Source organism: Barbatula barbatula, assembly GCF_947034865.1.
Source record: "Barbatula barbatula genome assembly, chromosome: 14".
Taxonomy (NCBI): domain Eukaryota; kingdom Metazoa; phylum Chordata; class Actinopteri; order Cypriniformes; family Nemacheilidae; genus Barbatula; species Barbatula barbatula.
Genome location: NC_136777.1, coordinates 21,520,537 through 21,545,072, shown reverse-complemented (window position 1 = coordinate 21,545,072; position 24,536 = coordinate 21,520,537). Strand labels below are relative to the sequence as shown.

The following is a 24,536-nucleotide window of genomic DNA, read 5'->3' as shown; positions in this document are numbered from 1 at the left end:
GTTTATAATCATTCTCATCTATGCAAACTTGAGAGAGGATTGTTACTTGTTTGAGTATCATGAAATCTTCTGGTGAGCTGCTAGGCTAAGCTCGCAAAGAATCTTTCAAAGTCTTTCAGCAACTTGTGAAAACAGGTTCCTAAGTGCTTGCTGCCAACACATCATATCCTGTTCACAGACCTCCTTCACAGACTTTTACATAATCCATTCAACGTTTCACACAGGAAACGATAACCAAATATACAGTCAGGTTTTATCACATAATTCACATACACGTTGTAAAATTAGAATTACTGCGCATAATCATAATAATGACTTTCTTCTAAAGCAACTTACCGGAATGCTTGCAATAGATAGATGGAAACAGCCTTTCGATGTTATTATATACATTTTCTTATTCCAATCTAAGTAAAAGAGATCATTTCAATGGTTTCAAATGAAAACAGTTAAAGAAAATCACAAGCTCATTTATGAAGTGAAATACCTTAACTGTTCACCCATTCACAGCAACACAACAATGCAGCCCCTTCACACAAAAACACAAATCTAAACACTTTCTAAATAGCAGCTGATGAAAATGTATTAAAATCGTATTAAAATTAAAAACAACATTATAAAACAACTGCTGTATAATAATGCAAATGATGAACAATCCAGTTTGTCATGTGAAATGGCATCAAGTGAAAAACAACTTTTATCATATATGTGTTACTTACTGATGAACATGTTTTGCTTTCTATAAACCTTTATTGTCAAACTTGAACAGTTGCTGTTTTTTTTGTCGGAAACTTATAACTTTTAACCACAAGACCATCACATCCTGTAGTGTAGACAATAAAGGAAAATGAAGAACAACACCTTCAGCTTGTATCAACAAGCAGCCTTCTTAGTTTCACATTCTAGTACTGAGTAGATCTTCATATATTAAACTACTTTAGTTTAACAAGGCCTTAAATATAAAGAATATTACACAAAAGGACAAGACAAGAGGAAACAACAGGCTGAAGATAATTCTCAGGTAAATTCGTATCATGCAGAGACCACATGTAAAATACAGCTTGGTTATTTTTTATTGTGGAGTAAAGCATTTTTAGTAGGTTGCAGTACTTCATCTTGTCAGCGTCTTACATTTACATTTACATTTAGTCATTTAGCAGACGCTTTTATCCAAAGCGACTTACAGATGAGGAAACATTGGAAGCAATTATAACAACATAGGCAACGAAAATACATAAGTGCATCAAACTAGTCCATTAAAGCCTAGCACAGTATAAAAGCTAAGAATAGTGAGGTTAGTAATGTTTTTTTTTTTTTTTTTTTTTTAAGAAGGAAAGGGAAGAGAATTAGGAAAAACTCAATCAGCAACGTGTTGACGGAAGAGATGCGTTTTTAGGTGTTTTTTAAAGATGGCAACCGAGTCTGCTGATCTTGTAGCAGCTGGTAGATCATTCCACCAATGTGGAACAGATCCAGAGAAGGTACGGGAGAGTGACTTTTTTCCTTTTTGGGATGGTACCACTAGTCGTTGTTCCTTTGCAGACCGCAGTGATCTGGCAGGAACATAGATCTGCATTAGCGAGTGGAGATACGATGGTGCAGATCCGGTGTTGGTCTTGTAGGCCAGGAGCAAAGCCTTGAACTTTATGCGGGCGGCAACAGGGAGCCAGTGTAACCTGATGAAGAGCGGAGTTACATGCGCTCTCTTCGGTTCATTGAAGACCACTCTTGCCGCCGCATTCTGGATCATCTGGAGAGGTTTGATTGTGCAAGCAGGAAGTCCAGCCAGAAGCGCATTGCAATAATCCAGTTTGGACAGGACAAGAGCCTGGACTAGGACTTGCGTAGAGTGCTCCGATAGGAATGGTCTAATTTTCCTAATGTTGTAGAGGATGAATCTACAGGACCGGGTGGTGCTGGCAACATGACTTGTGAGGTTAAGCCGATCATCGATTACCACTCCCAGGTTTCTGGCTGTGCTGGACGGTGTAATCGTTGATGAGCCTAGTTGAATGGCAAGGTTTTGGTGAATCTTTGGGTTGCCCGGGATCACAAGCAGTTCTGTTTTTGCAAGGTTTAGCTGCAGGTGATGATCCTTCATCCAAAGCGAGATGTCACTAAGGCATGCCGCGATGCGAGCAGCGACCGTCGGATCGTCCGGTTGAAATGACAAGTAGAGTTGTGTGTCGTCCGCAAGTCTTAGAAGTAGATTTCCCACTTGATGACACACTTTGCATATGCATTTTCACTGCTCACTCTAAATGTGAAGATGTGAAAAAAACGATTGTGTTATTTATGGGACAAATTATTTTGTGTTTCTTTTAACTCGTGCTGTCCCTTTTATTTCACACAAAGTGACACATACTGCGTTAAAAAGCATAAACACAAGCAATGCTATGTTGAATAACACTCAACACATCCTTTTTGAGAGTGGTTAATTTGTCAATTGTGCTTTTTTTATCTTTGTTTGAGCAGCAAATGATCACAAATTATTGTATAGTGCAACTCAAACGTTTCTTTTTTGTTTTTGTCCAGGTTAAAAATGTTAAAAAAAAGGTTACATTTTAATCCTTTTTCGAGACCAAAAAAACAGGGCAAGGATAAAGCTTCTGGTGAACCTCTGTTAAAGAAAATAGTTCAACACACAGAGACAACGGATGGTAAGAAAATCTTTGATAGTTTTTTGCGTAGTTTGGAGTTCTGTCCTTAACTTCGCTCACCTGTGTCTTGTTTCTGCACAAAATAGTCAGTCTATTTACAGTACACTGTTAAACTATGCTGTAGTTTTTAAAAAGGTTTGCCAGTAACGTTACCTTCCCCTTCAGTCGGTCTCTTAACGTTGTGTTTAAAGGCAGACTGCGGTTTGATCTTGAGAACCTATCATCTCCGCAAGGAATTTAAAAACGCCAATGAACTTGGCAAATGGCACGCGCACACCAGTCCCCGCCCCGTGCATACGGGTATGACAGGGAGGTGGCGGCGGCCATTCATTCATTTTTTGTTCTTCTGAACCTTGCTTGACACTTGGATGTCTAGCACCTTTATTCTCTCCGAGAATCTCTTCCTGCTGGATTTAGGACGCATGCAGCAGAGTTCCCTCTTTTCACAAGCGCACTTTCTTGGGCGTTTCAGCAGCGAGCCGCAGATATTTCTAAAAGAGCAAATTTCCCATCACAGTCTGCGCTGTCTTCAGGGATGTCTCTCAGCTGTTTTCTTGGGTATGACAGACTCATCCCCGAGGCCGACGGAATCAATGGCCCTGTCTCTGCATGTGGTAGGGCTTGTCGATTAAGGTGTTGCGGTCACAGTTGGCTACGTTCTCTGGAATGTTCCCGCAACCCTGTCTGCTTCCCGAGCGAGTGCCACTGCCTCTTTGGCGAGGTCGCAGCGGTGTACCTTCTCATAGCAGGCAGACCAGAAGATGGGATGAGGACGAACTTTCTGTCATAACGTCTTACAGCTACCTCCTTCGGAACAGAGACCCCTTGGAGCTCCCACCCCTGGGCGGTCGAGCCCAAGACAAGGCGATGCGGAGATGAGGGCCGTGCTTGTACCTGAAGATGCACGAGGAGCTCACAAAGAGGTGGAATTGCCATTCACGGATTATTCCCGTCTGACGGGCTCAGGAGCTGTTACTTCATCTCTCCCTTCCAAGGCATGTTAGCTCTTTGACACTTTTGTCGAAGACTTACGATGCTACGGGTTAAACTACCTCCGCCTCCCTCTGACGAAGGTCAAGGCGGGTGCTCTGGGTCAGACGATGTCCACGATAGTGGTCCAAGGGAGACATCTGTGGCTTGCGTAGTGATGCTCAGAAGGCTTGCCATCTAGATGTGCCCATTTTGCAAACAGGGCTGTGTGGTGAAACCGTGGAGTCCTGCCCTTCGGTCTGGCCCTGTCTCAGCCTAGAGAGCAAGTCGTGCAGATACTCAACTATCACAACGACTGGCTTTCTTGGCTCACTCACGAGATATGTTGTGTACGCACAAGGACCTTGTGCTTCGGCACTTAGACTGTCTAAGCCTTCAGGTCAACTGAGAAAAGAGCATGCTCTCCCCAGCGCAGGGCACCTCTTATCTTGGTATGGAACTTGACTCTGTTCGTACAGTTGCTGCTGAGCTGTCTGAAGCATTTTAGACAGACACCAGCAGTCCTACTGAAACTTTCCAGAGTCTCTTGGGGCACATGGCGTCCTCGGCAGGGGTTATCTCTCTTCGGTTGATGCACACTGACCGTATCAGCGCTGGCTTCAGAGTGGTATTCATTGGAGGGCGTGGTACACTGGCACCCGTCTTCACGCCTCAGTGTCTTCGCACCCTCACCCCCTGGTCAGACCTGACCTTTCTCTGAGCGGGGGTTCCAAAAAGCTGATGCGCTCTCTCTTGTCAGGGGATGCCCTGCGGAGAATGGTGTCTCCATCACCGCGGAGTCCCGCTCATATAAGAGCGGTTCGGCCAGGTTGACCTGTTGCCTACCCGGACTCCACCCATTGCCGCTTTGGTACTCCCTGTCCGAGAGTCCCCTCGGCACGGATGCCTTGGTGCACAGCTGGCCACGGGACAAGCAGAAGTACGCCACAGGTCCTGTGCAGGGTCAGGGAAGAGGGACATCAAGTACACTCACTGGCCCAACCAGACATGGTTCTCAAACCCGGTGGCTCTGACGATAATCCCCCTGGCCAATTCCCCTTACGGAGGACCTTCTGTCGCAGGGGAAGGGCATGGTGCGGCACACCAGACCAGACCTATGGAATCTCCATGTCTGGCCACTGGACTCCGTTCTTCCCGACGGAATCACCCCCGGAGATGCTCAATCGGGTTAGTGTGGACCATTCTACAAGAGAGACTCGAGAGGCACCCGTCCCCGCTGAAAGTGTATTTTGCCGCTCATCACGATCTCGCGGAGGGTAAGTCCCTTGGCGCACTGGATCGTGATTGCCAGGGCTTTGGCATACCGGTATCATGATTGGCTGTGCCCGCTTGCAGTGAGAGCCCACTCCGCTCGTGCTATGGCCTCCTCGTGGGCAATGGCTCAGGGCCCCTCTCTGGCAGACATCTGTAAAGCTACGGGTTGGGCTACACCCAGTACCTTCGTGAGGTTTTATAATCTCCATGTAGAAACAGTGTCAGTCCTTGTCTTGCACGCAATCAACAAGTGAGATTCGCAACTGAATTAGGCATTTGCCTGCGAAAGCACCTCTTCACCTCTTCAGGTGTGTCAGTGTGCTATTTAGCCTCCCAAATTTCCCCCACAGGGCAAGTATAGGCATTCCATCCATCACTAAGCATTTGCTGGCTCATTATATCGCATGTCGTTCACCCCACCGGTAAGACCATGTTGGTGTTTCCACATGTAACCTCCCCTTGTGGTAGGATGTGGCCTCCTGTATGTTACTAAATACTGATCTCACTGGAAGATTACGTCTCGCGGTAGCACACTTGTGACTTGCTAGTCCAGTCAGTGTCGCTCCGCTTGAGGTTGTGATGCGGCTCAGGGCCATGGCGTGTAAATAGGACTCCAGTCTGTCTCTCATCGCAACGTCGTGCCACAACCCTTTGCTGGCCCGCTGCAGTGACCACGAGATGTCTCTCAGGTTCCTCAGCCCAAAAAGATGAATGAATGGCTACCGCCGCCAGCTCCCTTTTATACCCATATGTACGGGTCGGGGACTGGTGTGCACTTTCCATTCCCCAAGTTCATTGGCGTTTTTAAATTCCTCTCGGAGATGATCGGTTCTCAAGATCAAACCCCAGTCTGTCTCTCAACACAACGTTGATAGACGGACTGAAGGGAATGGAGGTAACAGCCGTAACCGAGACGTTAACCAAAATTAAAACACTTTGACTTTTGAGATTCAAAATCAGCAAGAAGAGACTGGCAATTAGTACAACAACACTGCAAAAAACGACATACTTCCTAAGCATTTTTGTCAGGTCTTCTAGCAAAATTATTTAAAACTTCTAAAATTATGATACATTTACCAAACAAGAAAAGTGACCTAAGATAATTTACATTGTTTTATGATAGAAAATATAAGAACTAGGTAAGTTTATGTTTAAAACAAAATTGTGAATTAAAACTACAGTAAAGTTACAGTGACAGTGCAGCACTTCTTGATCGTGGGGTTAAGGTTACTACGCTGCTTTGGCTAGCTGGCTAGTTTATACCCTGGATATTTTCTCTCTTATTGTGTTTTACATGTGTGGATTAAATCCCTAATCACTGCACTTGGATCTAGCTTGCTCGCCTTTTCTTTGCTCTAAATGAGACAAATGTACTGTATTTATCTGCTAATATTTATCTTCTTTTTAACAGAGAAACAGGTATTTAACACTGGAACACCCTGTCAGTCTGGTGTGAATTCTAATCAAGTCTCTAGAGAGTTCCAAGTGAGTGGAGAAGATGTGCTCAGTGTTCTCCGAAACATTTTGAGCCCAAAATCAAATCCCCTGGACCTTGAAAATGCAGCTGAACTGATAGACAAATGGGGTCAACTGAATGGCGTTACAATAGACAAGAAAGAAGGCAACTACTCTCAAGACTGGCTCTGTGAGTTCAAGCAGTTAATAGATAAATCTGTAGAGAGACACTTTGCCATCCTGCCTGAAGATGAAACAAACACATCTGAGCAGTTAGAGAAATTTGAGAATATAATATGTAGTGAAGTGCGTCGATTAACACAAGTATTGAAAGCTGCTGGACTGCTGAGATATCTGACTGACAGTTACAGTCAACAACTGTTTATCAAGCTAGACCTTATCGTGAACAGAGATCTTTCTGAGGATGAAACCTTCTGCCTTCTGGTGTGGGGAAAACGTGTTTTCTTCAGGTACTGGATGTAGCTGATTATTGGTCATGTCTCTGTAGACTTCATATTATTATCAACAAACGCAATATGGAGTGTTAACGCACTTTATGTTTTAGTCCAGACTATAGGGATGCTTTTAGTGTGCATGACCCTCTGCTCTTCACAGGATGGTTTGAGAGAGCAAAGCAGAAGTTGCTGACTGTACTGAAGGTAAGTTTTACAGCAGGAACCTGTTCTGAATTCACAATATGCTGACTTATGTCTGTGTGTAAAAACAAATCACATTTAAGAAGGGAATAACTTTGTTCAACTTCCACAGGATAACATTTCTAAGTATATACAAAACATTCTGTGCAATGAGGAGAAACATGAAGACAATGAGATGTTAAGGAACGAAGAATGGTTCATCAGAGTGCACCTTGATGTCACTCAGGTAGTGCTTTTACTTATAATACTGATTCAAAATAGATTTAAGGAGTTTTTCAAACATTTGTTTGGATTTTATTAAATTTAGAGATGTAGAAATTTAAAAGAAATTGGCAGATGTAAGGAGAGTTATTGAGGGATGTTTATTTTAGTCATATTTCAAGTATCATTTACTTGGATAAACTGCAATTGCCTTCACTTGCCACAGCTACAGTGGAGTTTATGTGACAGATGCACACACTAATGTTTATATGTTCTGTCTTTACAGTGTCTGGCTACCGCTATTAATAAAACTGAAAAATATAGTCTGACTTTGAAGAATTCTGTTCAAATTCTGTGTCTTGAGGAGCTTTGTAGTTTTTCTCAGAAGTAAGTTTCTTAAATGCGCTATTGTAATATTTAATGTAGAAACACGTTTGTTTCTGTATGCCATTTAGGAACACATTGAACAAAAGTATGAATATTAAACAGTGTGTTTTTCTAGGTTTGTAAATGGAGAGAAACAACACTTTGAAAACCCGCAGTCCCTTGAGACAAACTTAATTTATCTGTGTAGGACAATCAACACCTGTATGAACCTCAAGTGAGTTTTATTTTTATAAAAAACTTTGAATCATCAGTTCAAGTGTTGCTCTGCAAAATGTATTTCCTCAAACATTTCTCGATTCATACTGTATACCTGTATATTATACAACCAAAACGTTTGTCTCATTTTTATGAATTTTTTTTATATATTTTCTTGGCTGTAGTTGTTTTGCTGTCCAAATTTGTAATGTGGACAACAATGAAGCTCCTGCTATCTTAAAGATGCTGAAAGATCAAGTTTTATCTGTTGCGCAAAAGATGATCAATGACTTAGCTCAGGTATGTCAGTTTTATAACCATGTAAAGAGAATATATACCAGCATATCGGGATCTTTTTCACTTTAAAAACACATTATGATACAGACCTAATGTAAGCTGACAAATTGTTGTCATTGAAAGTAATGTGTTTTTGCCATTTATTTTTGACAAAATGTGACCATAGATTAAATAAGAACAAAAACATTGCAATAAGTGCAGTTTCTTTGTAAATGACAAATTTCAGGAGAGTATTAAAAGTTCTTTCAAAAATGGAAATAAGCTCATTAATAAACTGATGGAGGAAATCCAAAAGCTGTGTGCATCTCTGTCTCAGATTGCAGCAGCAGAAGAAATCAAAATGGTGGGTTCTGAAAAACATAAAAAAACATAAAAAGCCTGGAATAAAGATTGTAACCTCATTCTTTGCCTACTCTCTGTTCATTTCTGACAGATCATTGTGAATTTGGCATATGACTCTGTTTCGCGTGTGTATTTGGATTGTCTCATGAAGAGCAATTTTAAAAGGCTGGAGAGGAGATGGGGAGAAGTTGAAGAAAGAATAAGACACCACATTAGACATTTTCAAGACGAGTTTTCCCAAATGGTGAAAAAATTTAGTTTTCATTAGTTTTTAGGGCCTTGTAATAATAAGTATGAAGAATGCAATATTTACATGGAAATATTTAGTATTCATGTACAATGATGGATTTCTCTTTTGTTGTGTGCTTCCTGCAGAATTGCAGTGTTGAACAGAACCAGCTTCTTGAGAAAATGAGTGAAGTTTTGTTTTGGAGTGATGTAGACGCACTAAAGCTTACCTGTGCTACTTTGTGTAAAAATTTTCCAGACGAGAGGTAAGCCCAGACTAAATCTTATACTTTACTTTACTTACTTTGGTAAACGGCACGTGAATTCAAACATGTGGGAAGTACATGTCATGGGTTCTAAACTGTGTTTATGAAAAATCTCAATGTTTATTTTCTAGTCAGCACTATCTGCCCGGGCTGCTGCGCTGGAAGAGGACGTTATCAAAGGGACAAGTGAGGGAGGTTTTGGACGTGGCTCGGGTGGGATGTCCAAATCCTGACAACCATCCCCATTGCCTGATGGGTCTTTGTTGTCACAGTTGGTAAACATTGTCAGCCATATCCCCAAAAATAGCACAGTGTTTAATATTGTGTTCTCTTAGACTATAGTTTATCCCAAATGTTTCCAAAATGTTTGAAACAAGAGAAATTCACAATTTGAACCAGTTTAACATTGTTGCGTGAAAATTTACTTTTTGTGTAATGTCCCCGTTATCATTGGATTCCAGTTTTACTGTTTTTCCATTATGTTGGTCTTTTGATTGCTATTGTGTCACAGCCTTTTGTGTATCTTACAGCATATTCAACTATTGTGTTTCTGTAATGTTTAAAAGTTGTGTGCTGGTTTTAAGTGCCATCTATCCTAGCTGTTTCCCCAGGTGTTTAGAAAATAGATGGATGGAGCTGGTTTCACTTTCATTATTGCTTGAATGATATAATGTAATGCACAACTGTAACGCAAGCTTAGTTTTGAAATGTTGTTATTGTAGTCATTAGTAACAGTCATTAAGAGAAGTTGGAAGGATCTTATACTCTACATGTCACGTAGGTAAGCGTAACGTGCCTTCTGTCACGTGAAAACTGGTTAGGATTTAATTTGTTTTAAAGATGATATAAGTACACATTCATATTTGTTGTCTTTATCGTATCTGCAGAAACTTTAGTCCCACTTTTAAATGAAAGTACAAATTCTTTGTTTCAAGCTTCATTTGTTCAGAAGCAAATTTCTAGGATTGGTTCACCTTCAAAATGAAAATTCTTTCATCATTTACTCACCCGCTTGTCATTTAAAACCTTTTTGACACAAGACAAGATATTTTGAAGAATGTTGTGAACAGCCCCGTATTCACTCATTGGTTTTGTGTCCATACAGTAGAAGTGAATGGTTCGCTGTGCTGTTCTGTTGCCAAAATTTCATCTTTTACCAGTTTTAAATGACAAGAGGGTGAGTAAATTATGACAGAATGTTTATTTTGAAGGTGAACTACTTCTTTAAAACAGTTGGGTCTTTGATATTATCTCAGTTGTGGAGAAACACTGTATGGCAAAACATTTTGTAAGAAAAAAGTTGGTATTGTTTTGTGAAATTTAAACAAAACTGTTTTCATGTCCACGAATGTTGACATGATATGTGCTATGACTTGTAATACTATTTTCTGAAAATAAATAATATTGTAGCAATAGCAGTGCTATTATATATGTTGCTATATGTAGCTTTTGACATAAACATCATTTTTATTTAAAGAAACTTGAGAAAGCATTGACGCTTATTTGTGTGCCACAGTATCTGCTGGTGAAATGCTGGAAAAACATTCCGTGTGTATAAAATTAGTTGACAGTTAATTTTCAAGGATAGGAAGCTGGAGATAAAAAATGGACACTACAAGTACATCCTGTTTCCCTGTAGAGGACACAGCTTGTAGAAGTGTCTTTCAACGACTTTCAGGAATTATAATTGGAGCCACGGTGCTAAGAATCACATCCTGTTTGTAGACTTCCTTTCCAGACAGTAGCTGTATCTCGTTTCGGAAGGCTGCGTGCTCCGGAGGTCTCATTTGAAGCCTGATGCTATGTCAACATAAAAGCAGGTAGGACACTCCATATGCACCCTTCTAATGCGACCTATTTCATGAGAATTCGGGGGAAACATGATTGCTATAGATAACCCACAATTCTTTGGGTCGGCTAACGTCTGTTATTTGAATAAACGGCAGGAGCCGCACCTTCAATAAAATATGTGGTATTAAATGTTGACAGTTTACAAATTTGTGTCACAGTTTTTTAATCTTAGCAGGCAGATGTAGTAAATAGATTTAAAAGTATTTAGTGATTTTTAAACGTTTTAAAACTGTAATGCAAAAATAGTACATTTGTTTAACTCTTTTGGCATTGTTTAGGGTAGAAGTAACCAACTTAACCTCTTGAAATCATGTAGAAGTCATTTTAATTAATTTGACAGGTGTGCCACGTGTTGTCATTGCGACGTGGCACTTCCTGTTTTCATTTCCGTCATTATGTCCTACGAAGGACGTCTCGTTTAATTCTAAGTTGAGAATCCTCCGTATACCGCAACCTTTAGAGGATGATTCGACGGTATCGTTGAGTCAGTCAAAAGTATTGCTAAAAAATACAACAAGATTTTATTTCATAATTCACAGTATAAAGCAACATGGGAGTGCAGGGTATTTGGAAATGCATTGAGTGCATAATCATTATTATAATCACGTTCATCCAAACCAATTTACAGTAAATTCAAGTTTCTATGTCTGATTGGCACGTCTTTTTTTTTTGAAAACTGAACCTGTGTAGTTAGTGCCATGCTCCAGCAGAAATGGTTGTGCAGTAGTTCTACAGAAAAAAAGTGTTTCAAGATATGCAACTTATTTAATCCTCACAAAGGAAAAGAAGCTCTTGCCACACCGGAGTGACCCCCGCTCTTCTTTGAGTTGATCCTGGCTGAAAGTGACGCTATTTAAGATTTTCTTCAGGTCTGAGGCAGAAAGATTTGTCTTGAGGCTCAGCCATGCCGAGACATGACATTTACTGTAAAAAAAACAAATGCTCAGACACGTGGAAACATTCCTTCGGAATAAAGTACAGCATAAACAATCATACCTGAAGTCAGGGTAGTCTCTCAATAGATCAGACAACTCTAACTTTATACTGTCTGGATCCTGTAGCTTCAGGAGCCCAGCTAATTTCGGAAGAATGTCTTTTAACCAATCCATGTTTGAACCCTATACATAATAAAAAATGAATTAGAAGTATAGGAATACGAGTATACTGTATGTACGTCACTGTAATGTGCACTTACGGCGGTGGTTAGGCGAGTGTGAATGCTGTCGCTGTTTTTGCAAACCGCCTCTGCAGCCTTCTCTTGCTTTTCTTTATCTGCAAATCTGATTTTGTTCTTCATCATTTTACGAACGTATTCAGCCAAAAACTCTTTATGCAGGTCACCCAGCAGCTCCTGTAGCCATGACATGAACAAATGAATGAATTGGGAAATGGACTACTTATTTGCCTATTATATGCCCAAAAGAACAATAGCCTAAATATATGAATACCTGGCAACACCTTTCCTGCAAGTGCTTGAATTTCTGTAAATGCACCTCCACTTTTGCAAGCAGCTCTTCGCATATGCCCTCACTGTCTCTGAGCCATTTAGATGAACCCAGCTTTTTGTACGACTCCTGCACAACATAATAGAAAAATGTAATGTTGTTTAGGGAATATTTACATATATTTATTTATATTTATACATAATTAAATGAAAAAACAAACTAAATGGATTCATGTACATTTGTTTATAAATACAAAATGATTATTCACAGTACACGGAAATATATAATGTAAACACAAACTTTTATTCTGTATGTGATTAATCGTGATTAAACAGCCCTATTTACATTACAAAATGTCACTAACCTTAAGGTCCTTGTGAACAATAGATGTGAAGTAAGCATGACTGCTGTCTCTCATGGCATTCAACAAAGACAGACAATTTGTTCTGACGTCTTCAGGAAACAGATGTGCTTTCTTTATAATGTAGTCCCTGTGGAAACAACACACTCAACACAAGTTCTCAAATGTTTTATAATATTGTTTGAGTATGAGTTTGAGTGAGGCCCACCCGAACTGTGTGATGCACCAGAGGTTGGCCATCAGAACAGCCTCAGAGTTAGTTTTTTTCTCCTTGATGACCTTATCATGAAAAATGTTGTAACTGTGGAAAAGAATGCAAAGCGAGTTTATAAATTGTGTCGGTTGTCACGGTGCAAAATTAGTTAAAAATTAAGGAAATTAGTTAAATAGCTGATAGAATTTACTTACTCGGTCAAAAAGTTGCTCATCTGGCAGCTGATCCTCTGAGCTTTTGTCTCATCACCAAGGACCTCTTGAGCACATCTTACACTACCATCAAAACACTGGGAAAAATGTGACAATGATGCTGTTATTTCCAATTTTCACCACATGATTATTTTGCTAAAAGAATTCATTAAAACAATATTTTCACAATATCTATAGATTTCTTTGGGGGGGGAGAAAATAGAAATAATGCTTGGAGTCAAATTCATGATTTTTTTGAAAAACCCTCTTGTCATTTCAAATCTGTATGACTTTCTTTCTTCTGCAGAACACAAAAGAAGATATTGTGAAGAAGGATGGTAACCGGAAAACGACAGTGCCGCGGATGTTTTTGGGTTACCTATCCTTTAAAGCAGAATGTGCAAGACTCTAAAAAATGTTGGGTTATTTCAACCCATCGTTGAGTCAAAGTGGACAAACCCAAAAGTTGGGTTAAAAGAACCCAGAGAATGTTGATATTTCACCTAACAATAGGTTTAAACAACCAAGCATTTGGGTTAAAAAAACATCCCAGCGTATAGGGTAATTCATAACCCAACGTTTGGCTTTGTCCGTTTTGACCCAACGCTGGGTTGAAATAACCCCAAAATTTTAGGGTGTATTTTCAAGTGTCATCCAAAAATTGGGGGTGGCTTACGTACAATATTATCTTACGTGTCATAACACAATGCACAACAATTAACTCAATAACTGTGGTATATCTCTAGATAAAAGTACTCCTAGTTATTTAGTTTCTTGAAGTACAGCTAGATATATAGTTTCTTCATGTTCAGCACCTGTATGACATCAATGTGTAGAACACAGGAGTACTTCTGGTCTGTCAGTTCTGGAATTTTTCCCTCCTTCCAGGCGGCTTCTTCTCTGTTCAGAGCATTGTGAAGCCATGTGCTCAGCTCAGTCTAGAAAACAAATAGATGACATTTTTCCCTTTAAAATGACACAGAATATAAGGGAATGCTTAAGATTTTATAAAGCCATTAGAAAGCATCCAACCTCTTTGCTGGTCAAAAATTGCTGTTCCAGTGGTCCAATGATGTCTTTAGGAAGCAGTGGATCAAGCTGTGTGCAATCTGTCACTTCTTTGATCCTGCTGTCATTCAAAATACTGCAAACACACAACAAAACAAAATCTAATTCAGCTAAAAAAAGTCGGCTATTTTAGTTATCTAAGTTTTCTTTTAACCAAGCTTTTTATTGCAAGTGGCAAATTTGCATTACTTACTAGTGGTAATGATTGTTCACCCAGCTCAATAAAACAATGCAGTCACCATCACACAATCCAAAGTTAGCCACCTTTCTAAGCTCATCACTGAAGCTCTTATGGTACAGGTTAGTGTAAAGCTGGCACACTTTGTCTTGTTCTGGGTAGCAGCTGCTCACACACGTCACAACTTTCAGCAAATCTTCCCTCAGTTGTTTTCCCTTACTAAGAATGTTATCATTTATAGAGGAATGTGTCTCAACACTTGAGTCTAATGGTGCATCTTGCATACGACTCTGAACAAGTGTCTGCAGCAGGGCCTCGTGCTTCTGTTGACAACGTCTTGGCCTCCATGGTGGGCGTTCCATTTCTTTGAACCCCTCCCAGTGCTTGTCCTGTTCCTCCTCCTGAAGAATGGCTTGCACTGCTTCTTTCAGTATCTCTTGTTCCTCTGCACTGTGGAGTTCAAGGGAATTCTCCAGCGTCTCCTTCACAAGCTTCCACCAATCTTCGTAGTCCTTTACCAGTTTAGCCTCTGAATCTTCTTCTTCCTCCAAAAGCTTCTTCTTGGCTCCAATCCCTTCTTGCTTCAGAACATAGAGACGGCCTTCGCGGTCGATCAACTGCTTCCCTGCGTCCACAAAGTGATGTGCTTGCAGATTTTGCTGGAAGGTGAGGTCCACTGTCGGGAACAGAAAATGGATGCTTAAAGGGATAGTTCACCCAAAAATAAACAGTCTGTCATCATTTACTCACCTTCAAGTTGTTCCAAATCTGTATAAATTTATAGGTAGTCAAAATCTGTCTGGTTTAAGCATTCTTCCAAATATGTGTTTCTCAGAAAAAACATTTATACAGATTTGGAACAACTGGAAGGTGAGTAAATGATGACAGAATTTACATTTTTGCCTTTAACCTTCCTTATAAACACGAACGATGCTGGGTTTGATCATTTTAAAATGCATGAAGTGGATTACATGTACTACACATTTATTGTTTCAGCACAGGCAGTTGAATGAAAAATTCATGTAAATAATTTAAAATAAAATGTTTGTTGAACTGATAAAAATGTAATTACTTTAATGATCAAAATCATTATAATGAAATGAAATTATGATAAAAATCTAAATAAAACGAATGCATTTTTTTATTTTAAACAGATCATTGAAGTCGAATCATTCATACAATTAACAATATATTGAAAATTGAATTGAAAATGTATAAAATGGCAAAACTGTTCATAATAACAGAAATATTAAAATTGTTATTGCAGCATTTGTTTTGTCGTACCTGTGTTTTTTAATTTCTTCTTGTGAAAAATTAACTTCCCCAGCTTTCCCCTCATTTTAGGATAGCTCACGCAAGATAAATGTCTTCCAGACAAGGCGCACGAGGATTTATTTGTCATCTCGTCTGAGGAAGAGAATAAATCGGTGTCTGATACGATTACCAAAGAAAAAGAATAAAGTCGGTGTTTGTATCTCCCTTCGGACTAAACGGGTGAAGATTTGGACCCCCGCTTTTATGAAAACACGACTGGAGAGTAGGAGGCGGGGAGTTAGCATATTTGGCAATATCAAGGGTCCGTTATCCTGCGTAAAATTGTGTGGCATTGAAGAGCGCATCCCAAGTGGAGGTTGCCGTATCCTTTAGCCATAAACGGTATCCTGACCTGCGCACCATAAGTCAAGTGTTTACCGGAGCTCACATGTTTAATTGTATGAACATACGAGAAGCTGGATGTCTACTCGCACGCAAGTGTATTTATACGGGAGTGACTGAAATAAAGAAAATGTAAGGACCATTAAATAAAACTTAGGTTATATAAAGTTATTCAATTATTCTTGGCATATGGCTACATAAGGAAAAGTCACCTATGGTCTATAAAAGCACGTTTTAACTGCATTTTTTGGGCAAGGTTATCACATGTATTTCGAATGTTGTAATTTTATATTGAATAATTACAATACCTGTTGGAGAAAAGCTATTGTATTCTTTTGTATGATGAAAAAAATTATCAATTGGTTTTATATATTATTGTGATCATCCTGTGCTGTAATGATGTAAATGCTTAATAGGTTTTGTAGCCAAAAGTTTAAGGTAAACTTTCAGATCAACATACACACATGTAATATAGGCAACACAGAGTATTTTTTCTTAATATACAAAGCATTTCAAAGTGTGACATCTAATCCTTATCTTTTTTGGTATTGACAGCTGGCACATAGAAAATGACAAAAGGGAATTTGCTATGGCAGTAGTGAATGCTGAGTAAAATGAACAGATACAATAAATTGAATCTATTTCCATATGTATGTTAACCTTTTGGAATCAGACGCCAGTGGTTTTTATGGTCTCATTTCCCGATATGTGTGAAATAGCAGGATATCCTGAACTCATCGTCCTCTGATGGCTTTCAGGAAAATTTGCAGTGGTACAGGAATACAGCATTGGAAAATACTGATGGGAAATTCCACTTGAGACTCCTTGCATCCCCTTAATCAAAACAATGAGTCATTTTGGACTGGATGAAGTATTAATAAAATTCTTGACCTATATCTCTGATAATGACCTCCAAAGACAATACACGAATTGGGCAACTACGTGGGAGAGTGATTTCTGTGTCAAGACTTTCCATTATCTGGTTAATTTTTTACATAAGATCATTCTGACCCTTTTTTATTTGAACATATTGAAAAACAATCCATTTAGTGTTGACTCCTTAGACAGAACTGTTAAGTGCCCTCTCATTTGGTAGTGGCTTTGGATAGAAGCATCTATATGAATAAAGGTCTGAAACATCAGTTTTGATGTTGAGAAAAACCCTGCAATATATATAATATATGTAATATATGTATTTAAGTGTTTATTGTGTGTTTCTGTTAATTTTATTTAGTATTAATTTTAGTTACTTGAAAAAGATTGAAATGGCTTATAAGATGTAATAATGGATTAGTTGTTTTAAATGTGCATCTCTGCAGAAGGAAGTGAAATCAGGAACACAACACACCCTTCACTTACCCCAAATAGCACATTATTATGGAAGGATCTGCACATGTGAAGCTGTCTTGTGAAATCTGTTTCATCCTGTCATTTGAATGATTTCACATGATTTCACAGTTTCGTAGCACATCGCTAATAGATCGTTTAGTGTCCCAAGTTTCATCATTTTCCCAAGTAAGGTTCAAAGGACTTCCATTGGTTAAGAAGAAGAAGGATACCAACAGAAACAGAAGGTGTCAAAAATGTGACAGTAAGATGATTACTCAACATCAAAACGTTTGATGAGAATCTCCTTAGACTGGGCAAATGCTTTAATATATTTCATGACCTGGTGCTGAACCTTGAGATAGTTACAGAAATGTACTATGTCTAAATGTACTCAGAAACTCTAATTTAGTACCGTGGTCACCCCTCATGCTACAATACTGCAGTTACTCTATATAACAAAAATATTATAAATAATGCATACAGGAATAAAGAAGAATAAAACAGAAAAAAGTACAAAGTGAATTTTATTAAACACTATATCTCCCTTGTAAAAGGAAGTGTCAGAAAAGTTGATAAAGCTTAGAGTGATAGTTCAGCTAAAAATTTAACTTCTTTCATGATCTTCTCACCCTCATGCCATTCCAAACCTGTATGATTTTCTCTCTTCTGCAGAGCACAAAAGAAGATATTTTGAAAAATGTTGGTAACACGATAGCACAAATACAACAAAACCATATCATTTCTCAAATATATAATTTGGTATTAATAATTATTTATTTATTTTAACCTTTGCATCATTTTTGAACAAGGAAATTCTTGAACCTTGTAAATAAAATGTTACAAAATATGTGCAATATGGAAGTATAAATATAGAACAATTTAGATAAACTTTGAGATGAAAATCTGCTAAATGAATAGTTAAACAAAACGTAATTAAACAAGATAAAACGTCTCGGTTACGTCTGTTTCATTCATTCACTTACCCTTTGTACTGAGGAACCTGAGAGGGCACTCCCGTTCACTGCAGTGATTCGGTTCAGCGTTGTGGCATGAAGTCACAACGTCTCGTTCCCTCCATCAGGGAACGGAGGTTACAGACGTAACCGAGACGTTCCCCTTCAGTCGGTCTCTCGACGTTGTGAGAGACTGACTGGGGATCTATCTTAAACGCCACAGCGCTTGCACCGACATCACGACCTCTAGTGGAGCGACCCTGACTAGGCTAGCGAGTCACAAGAGTGCTACCGCAAGACGTAATCTTCCAGTCACATAGTATTGGTCATACTGAGAAGCCTGTACTGATGGCCTCACGGACAGTGGCGTACGCCTCTAGTAGCGAGGAGCTGTCCGGAGCCGAACACTGGGGAAACACTGCTCTCCTCTTAGAAGAGTGTGTTACGGAGGCCACATCCTACCTGGAGGGGAGGTTACATGTGGAAACACTAACATGGTCTCACCGGCGGGGAGAACAACATGCGGAAAAAAAGGTGTCAGCCCGAGTAGGGGGGCAAATCCAGGTGGGATTACCACCGGCGGGGAGGTCACAGATTCACCAATCAGGAAATCATGAGTGAGGAATTCAACAAACGGGACGACCCAGAGGAGAGTCACTACGTATGGGGCACTAGTCCTAGTACAGGGGTCTACCTGAGCAGGGATGACTCTACCTATACCGGACCTGGTTCCAACAGACGGCTCCGCTCAGTCTGTTACCAAGTGCAAATGCTTAGTGATGGATGGAATGCCTATACTTCGCCGCGAGAGGGGAAAGTAGGGAGGCTAAAATAGCGCACTAATCTCACCTGAGGAGGGGAGAAGGCGCTTTCGCAGGCGTACACCCAAACCAGGAGCCCAACCTAAACGTTGGCGGCGTTAAGGGCATGTGCTGCAACTGGTTCCACGTGGAGATTGTAAAACCTCGTGAAGGTACTGGGCGTAGCCCAACCAGCAGTTTTACAAATGTCTGCCAGAGAGGCGCCCTGTGCCAGTGCCCATGAGTGGAGTGGGCTCTCACTGCGAGCGGGCACGCCGATCCTGGGATTGGCACCCAGTCCGCCACCTCTGTTTGGAGACAGCCCCCCCCCCCCCTGGGTGCTGTCTCCCAGAACAGACCAAGAGCTGCTCAGAGCTTCTGAGGCTCCGTGTGCGGTCCAGACCGAGGCGCAGCGCACGTACTGGACACAACACAAAAAAAGGTTGGGTCTTCCTCTCCGGAGGGGAGCGCCTGCAGGTTCACCACCTGGTCGCGGAAGGGAGTAGTGGGAAGCTTGGCACGTCGCCGGGACAGGATCTCAGGACCACGTGAGAATTACAGAGCCCGAGTTCCAGGCACCTTTGGGACACAGAGAATGCCTGTAGGTCCCGCACCCTCTTGATGGAGGTGAGCGGCACCAAGAGTGCATCTTTCATCAACAACTGAGGAAGATAGGCACTCTTAGGGGCTCACCAGGGCCGTACCAAGGCCCTGTAGGACCACTTTAGGGTCCCAAAAGGGTACGGAGCACGGTCAAGGTGGATACATCCTTCTCGCGCTCCTGAGGAACCTGGTGACCAGGACGTGCTGACGGGGATACTTACCTGCGGGTCAGCACTGATCCGATCAGGCAACTCCGCGGGTTCTCCTCCCGGGGAGAACACCAGGACAAAATGGCGCCACTCATAAGCGTATACCCACCTAGAGGCGGGGCTCTAGCCTGTAAGACAGTCTCCCGGACCGCTAACGGCAAGCCCTCGTCCCGTCCAGGGGCCAGGCATGGAGGTTCCAGAGGCCTGCGTTGGGGTGCCACAACGTGCCCGGATCTACCAGATCCGAGAGCCAGGTCTGGTTGGGCCAGTCTGGCGCCACTGACCAGAACCTGCACTTGCCCCTCTTCCCTGACCTTGCACAGGAGGGTCACTGGGGGGAAGGTGTACTTCCGCTTGTCCCGCGGCCAGCTGTGTGCTAGGGCAAGGTCCCTGTGCGTGCACAACACATCTCGCGAGTGTGCCAAGATAAGCCAGTCGTCGAGAAAGTTCAGCACTCGCACGCCTTGCTCCCTGACAGGAGCTAAGGCAGCCTCCACTAGTTTGGAAAAAACTCGTGGAGACAGGGCCAGACCGAATGGCAGGACTCTGTACTGATACGCCCTTCCCTCGAACGCAAACCGTAGGAACGGCCGGTGTCGGGGGAGAATAGAAACGTGAAAGAACGCGTCCTTCAGGTCGATTGCCACGAACCAATCCTGGTGACGTACCGAACCCAGGATCCGCTTCTGCGTCAGCATCCTGAACGGCAGCTTGTGTAGGTGCTTGTTCAGGCGTTGCAGATCCATAATGGGACGCAGTCCCCCGCCCTTTTTGGGCACGATGAAGTACGGGCTGTAAAACCCGGACGACATCTCGGTTATAGGGACGGGTTCGACCACACCCTTCGCCAGAAGGGCGGCAACCTCCTGCCGAAGTACGGAGGCATTCTCGTCATGCACCTCCGGGAAGAATGGTAACGGAGCGAGGCGTGACTTTTGACCACGCCCCTGAAACCGCACATCTAGCCGCGAGTTACACCCTGCAACCCGATGCACGCGGCTGCCCGGGAAAGCATGGCCGACATCTCACCATCAGTCTCCTCCGGAGCTCGACTGCCTGACGACAGGAGATCAGAGGAGTCTTCCGCATCCGATGCCAGCAGGCAGCTGTCCCACGCAGCGACAGAGATAGTGTCATCATCCGTGTGCGAAGTCTTACCACTATGAGACGGCCGTCCGCCGCTCGTAAGGGACGAACCAGGTGAGCGTGAAGGGCTATAGATGGTCCGCGAGCATGAAGCTGACGGAGCAACATCTATCGAAGTCCCCAAATCACCCCCGCCGCTCACCAAAGCGGTCAACCTCGCCGAAACGGCAGCTGAACACGCCTGGGAAACAGACGGGGTGGTGGCAGCGCTCGAAAGAACGTAGCCAACCGTGACCGCAACACCCTGATTGTTATGTCCGCACACACGGGACATACGCATCAGTAAAACCTGCCTCAGCATGCTTGAGCCCAAAGCAAGTGACACAGGAATCATGGCCGTCAGACTCCGGGACAAGTCTGTCGCACCCAAGGATACAGCTACGAGGCATGCTCGTAGCCGGAGGGACTTACCTCTTCAGGTCTGTAGCCTTCTGCCGAAACGCCTAGGGGAAGTCCACCGAAAGGGGAAGTCCGCTGCTCCGTGTCATAAATCCAGCAGGTTAAAAGTTTTCTCGAAGTCGAGTATCGCGTGTAGCATCAGCAAACACACAGGTTCCGAAGAACAAAAGATAAGTGAATGACCGCCGCCATCTTCCTTTATACCCGTATGTACGGGGCGGAGACTGGCGTGCGCGTGCCATTCGCCAAGCCCATTGGCGTTTTATAATTAATTATCTCGGAGAAGGTAGGTTCTCAAGATCAAACCCCAGTCAGTCTCTCACAACGTCGAGAGACCGACTGAAGGGGAACAGTAATTCCTGTAAAGAAACCAACTACGGCTTTTAAGTAGACCAGTGAAACTTTACTTTTCAGAAAAAAAAAAAAACTACATTAAGCACAAAAAAATAAAGCAGTACTATTCTCCTTTAACGGTCCAATGTGTCATTTTTTGTAGGATCTATTGACAAAGCAATATAATATATGTATTCAGAGGTGCATAAAGACCTTTGTGTTTTTATTATCTGAGAATGAGTTATTTTTATCTACATACACCGCAGGTCCCCTTACATGAAATTCGCCCTGTTGTTTCTACAGTAGCCCTTGGAGTAAGTTTCGTAAATACATTATCTCCTTCGGGAAAGAAGTGGAGACGTGACGGCATCTTAGTTCTGTGTCAGCCACCGTAGTGCTTTGAATGGTAGCGGTGGAGTGAGCCTTTGGTTGCAATTCACAACCGCACCACTACATGCCGCTAAATTTCATATACTAGACCTAGTAGTACACAAAAATCTCTCAAATAGTAATGTCGCTCTCAGTGTTAAATGTATTAAAATAGTTGTGTTTGACTTTGTGCAGGTGCTGTACAGACCAAAGTACCACAGGAAGGATAAGCACCGGTCTTCAATTTCTCTTGCAGTGCTTTAATATCAGTCAAACATTTTCTTTTAATATAGAAAGTGTATCATTGATAAATATCAGCAACATTTGATGTCCTAGCCCTAGGATAAATGATTGAATGAATTTTTATTTTGGATGAAATATCCCTTTAAGAAGTTTTTTTTAAATATTTATAAATTTTAGCACACTTATTTTTTTACTAACAATTTATTTATTCTAAAAATTGTCATAACAGTTATAAACAGTAAAGCAGATGTTTCTGACTGAGCTGTGATGCCTTTGAAATAAATGAAAAAATAACTTTTTGCTAAGGTATTTAATAATTGCATCATCGGTGTGCAGCAATCATAACATAAATCTTTTGACCTCTCTTACTGTTAGGATTTCATAAGATTCATGAACTAATGCACACATTCAATCATTTCTCACAAGTTTTTCCACTTTCAGTGATACTCCAACACGTCAAATACTGTGCCAAAACCTGCTACAGGAAAATAAACTGACATTGGATATTATCCAGTGATGCCATGCTTCTCTCTTTGTAGCAGTAGAACAGTTAAGAGAAAAAAACATACACGTATATATAAATATTCAGTATTGTTTTTACCTGAAGAGTTCACCTTAACATAAAATGTTTTTAAAAGGTTTCCTTAGTTGACCAGTATTTTTGTGACAATACTGTATAAACTCACAGAGAGACATTAGAATTCTATCAACAGATTCTTCTCATGTGACCTATAGGGGCTTCCCCTGCAGCTTCCTTTAAATCACATTCACACCAACTTTCTCGCCATCTAGGCCTTTTATACCATGCCGAGCTTATAGTCATTTTTGCTCCAAAGAAAAAACCACAGTTTTTTAATGATGCTGTTTATAATACGTATTGCTCGGACAAGAAAATATGTATAAAACATTCATGTTTATATGTGTTATTTCTGAATTGTGTGCCTCTTGGTTTCACTACATCGGGTTTGCTGATGCTGTCAGGACGCAGTCTGGAAAATCCCTTTTAGAAACTGAAAGTTACTAGCTTAACAGCTGTGAGCTAACTACAGAAACCCTTGTGTTGTGTTTGGATTTATGGGACCATCTTTAAGGTTTGCTAAAACATTATGAGATTAATTGCTTTTCATTCATACATTTTTATAGCTGTAAGGAATTCAAAAAACAAATGATGCTGTGGGTTCACTGAGAAAAAAATATACACGAACACCACACAATGGTTAAAAAGACGAGAGGAGTTTTTCTAGTTATTGACTCATTGAGCAAACAGTGCTTTTTATCCAGGTCTGTCGAGTCACTTATCAATATCTGGGATTTTTCTTTATTACCACATTCCCTCATTCTTCAACTCCACATTTTAGGAATTCCCTTAGGAATGTTCTTGTGTCAGCCTGTTGGCTCAATTCATAATTTGTTTAACAACTGTTTCACTACAATGCATTCATGTAGTATTTCACCATTTTACCCAGAAACTAAGTGTTCATTTAGTTCAGGCCTAGTCACCGGATTGCCCTTGCTCAGTCAATAATACACCACAGTCAAGCTTCCTGGAAACAACAGGCGGGAAAGGCAGGGAGAATACATGATCCATTTGGATGAGATGTGGTGTTTTGCAATTTGGAAATCTCAGGAAATCCTCTTCCGGTGTTGGATGCTCTGATCTTTCATCGCTCGTGGCAGGAAAAAGTTTCCTTTATCCTACTGTAAATAACAACCTACTTTTAAAAACACTTGATTACATGATTTAGTAAACAAAAACAAAATGCAACGTTTTCACCGCATAAGGAAAGATTGATATAATCTTAATGTGAAATTGAAAAAGGTTTTGAGGAACTCAAGCAGAACACATGTCAAAATCATGTGAGTTTTTTAAATAAAACTGATTCTGGGAGGATATTTTTCTCATATTGAATAATTATGAAAGAAGAAGTATGCAATAAAATGATATCTATTGCAAATTTGAAAGAAAACCCCAATGACATGCAGGACATCCACGAAAACATTATGTTAGAAAACATCCTTCTACACAAAATATCAAATGAATTTTCATTTATTAAAGGCAGGAAACATAAGATTTAAACTATTCAGAATTGTCAAAGAAACTATCAAAACATCTTTAAGTCTTGGTGCAACTTTTTGATCCCTGTATTTAAATAAAAAGACAGGTAAACTATTTCACCTTGACTTGTTTTGTTTCGATTTTCTTTTTTGTTGGCGCAGGAGAGACCAGGGGGTTATTCCAGAAAGCTGGATTTGTGACATA

At 41.0% G+C, this 24,536-nt stretch overlaps 2 protein-coding genes across 3 annotated transcripts; one reads left to right on the top strand and one right to left on the bottom strand.

Annotated features, from left to right (window-relative positions):
• The first annotated feature begins 837 nt into the window (after positions 1 to 837).
• On the top strand, positions 838 to 10,401 carry LOC306903811 (uncharacterized protein). Its single transcript, XM_079473307.1, has 12 exons — positions 838 to 1,018; positions 2,533 to 2,657; positions 6,313 to 6,826; positions 6,922 to 7,015; positions 7,125 to 7,238; positions 7,500 to 7,600; positions 7,716 to 7,814; positions 7,981 to 8,095; positions 8,319 to 8,435; positions 8,526 to 8,678; positions 8,810 to 8,928; positions 9,060 to 10,401. The coding sequence occupies exons 2-12, from the start codon at positions 2,540 to 2,542 to the stop codon at positions 9,205 to 9,207; spliced, it is 1,692 nt and encodes a 563-aa protein (XP_079329433.1). The 5' UTR covers positions 838 to 1,018; positions 2,533 to 2,539; the 3' UTR covers positions 9,208 to 10,401.
• Positions 10,402 to 11,088: 687 nt separating this feature from the next.
• Positions 11,089 to 15,718, bottom strand: tnfaip2b (tumor necrosis factor, alpha-induced protein 2b). 2 transcript variants are annotated; one of them, XM_079473912.1, is made up of 11 exons: positions 15,521 to 15,718; positions 14,252 to 14,912; positions 14,023 to 14,134; positions 13,806 to 13,928; positions 12,994 to 13,088; positions 12,794 to 12,886; positions 12,589 to 12,715; positions 12,228 to 12,353; positions 11,975 to 12,130; positions 11,776 to 11,897; positions 11,089 to 11,703 (listed from the first exon to the last, which is right to left on the bottom strand). In XM_079473912.1, exons 1-11 carry the CDS (start codon positions 15,636 to 15,638, stop codon positions 11,541 to 11,543), a joined length of 1,896 nt encoding a protein of 631 aa, XP_079330038.1. In that variant the 5' UTR covers positions 15,639 to 15,718; the 3' UTR covers positions 11,089 to 11,540. The 2 variants fall into 2 exon arrangements, with proteins under 2 accessions (XP_079330038.1, XP_079330037.1); XM_079473911.1 differs by having other exon boundaries at positions 11,425 to 11,897; positions 15,521 to 15,652.
• Between the last annotated feature and the right edge of the window lie 8,818 nt (positions 15,719 to 24,536).

Excerpts from the sequence above, each read along its gene's own strand:
- tnfaip2b (XM_079473911.1), bottom strand. The coding sequence starts at position 15,638 with ATGACAAATAAATCCTCGTGCGCCTTGTCTGGAAGACATTTATCTTGC. Across the intron at positions 13,089-13,805 it reads TACACATTGATGTCATACAG|TGTTTTGATGGTAGTGTAAG; the intron begins GTGCTGAACATG and ends CATTTTTCCCAG. Across the intron at positions 11,898-11,974 it reads ACACTCGCCTAACCACCGCC|GGTTCAAACATGGATTGGTT; the intron begins GTAAGTGCACAT and ends TATTATGTATAG.
- LOC306903811 (XM_079473307.1), top strand. The coding sequence starts at position 2,540 with ATGTTAAAAAAAAGGTTACATTTTAATCCTTTTTCGAGACCAAAAAAA. Across the intron at positions 6,827-6,921 it reads GGAAAACGTGTTTTCTTCAG|TCCAGACTATAGGGATGCTT; the intron begins GTACTGGATGTA and ends TTTATGTTTTAG. Across the intron at positions 8,096-8,318 it reads TGATCAATGACTTAGCTCAG|GAGAGTATTAAAAGTTCTTT; the intron begins GTATGTCAGTTT and ends GACAAATTTCAG.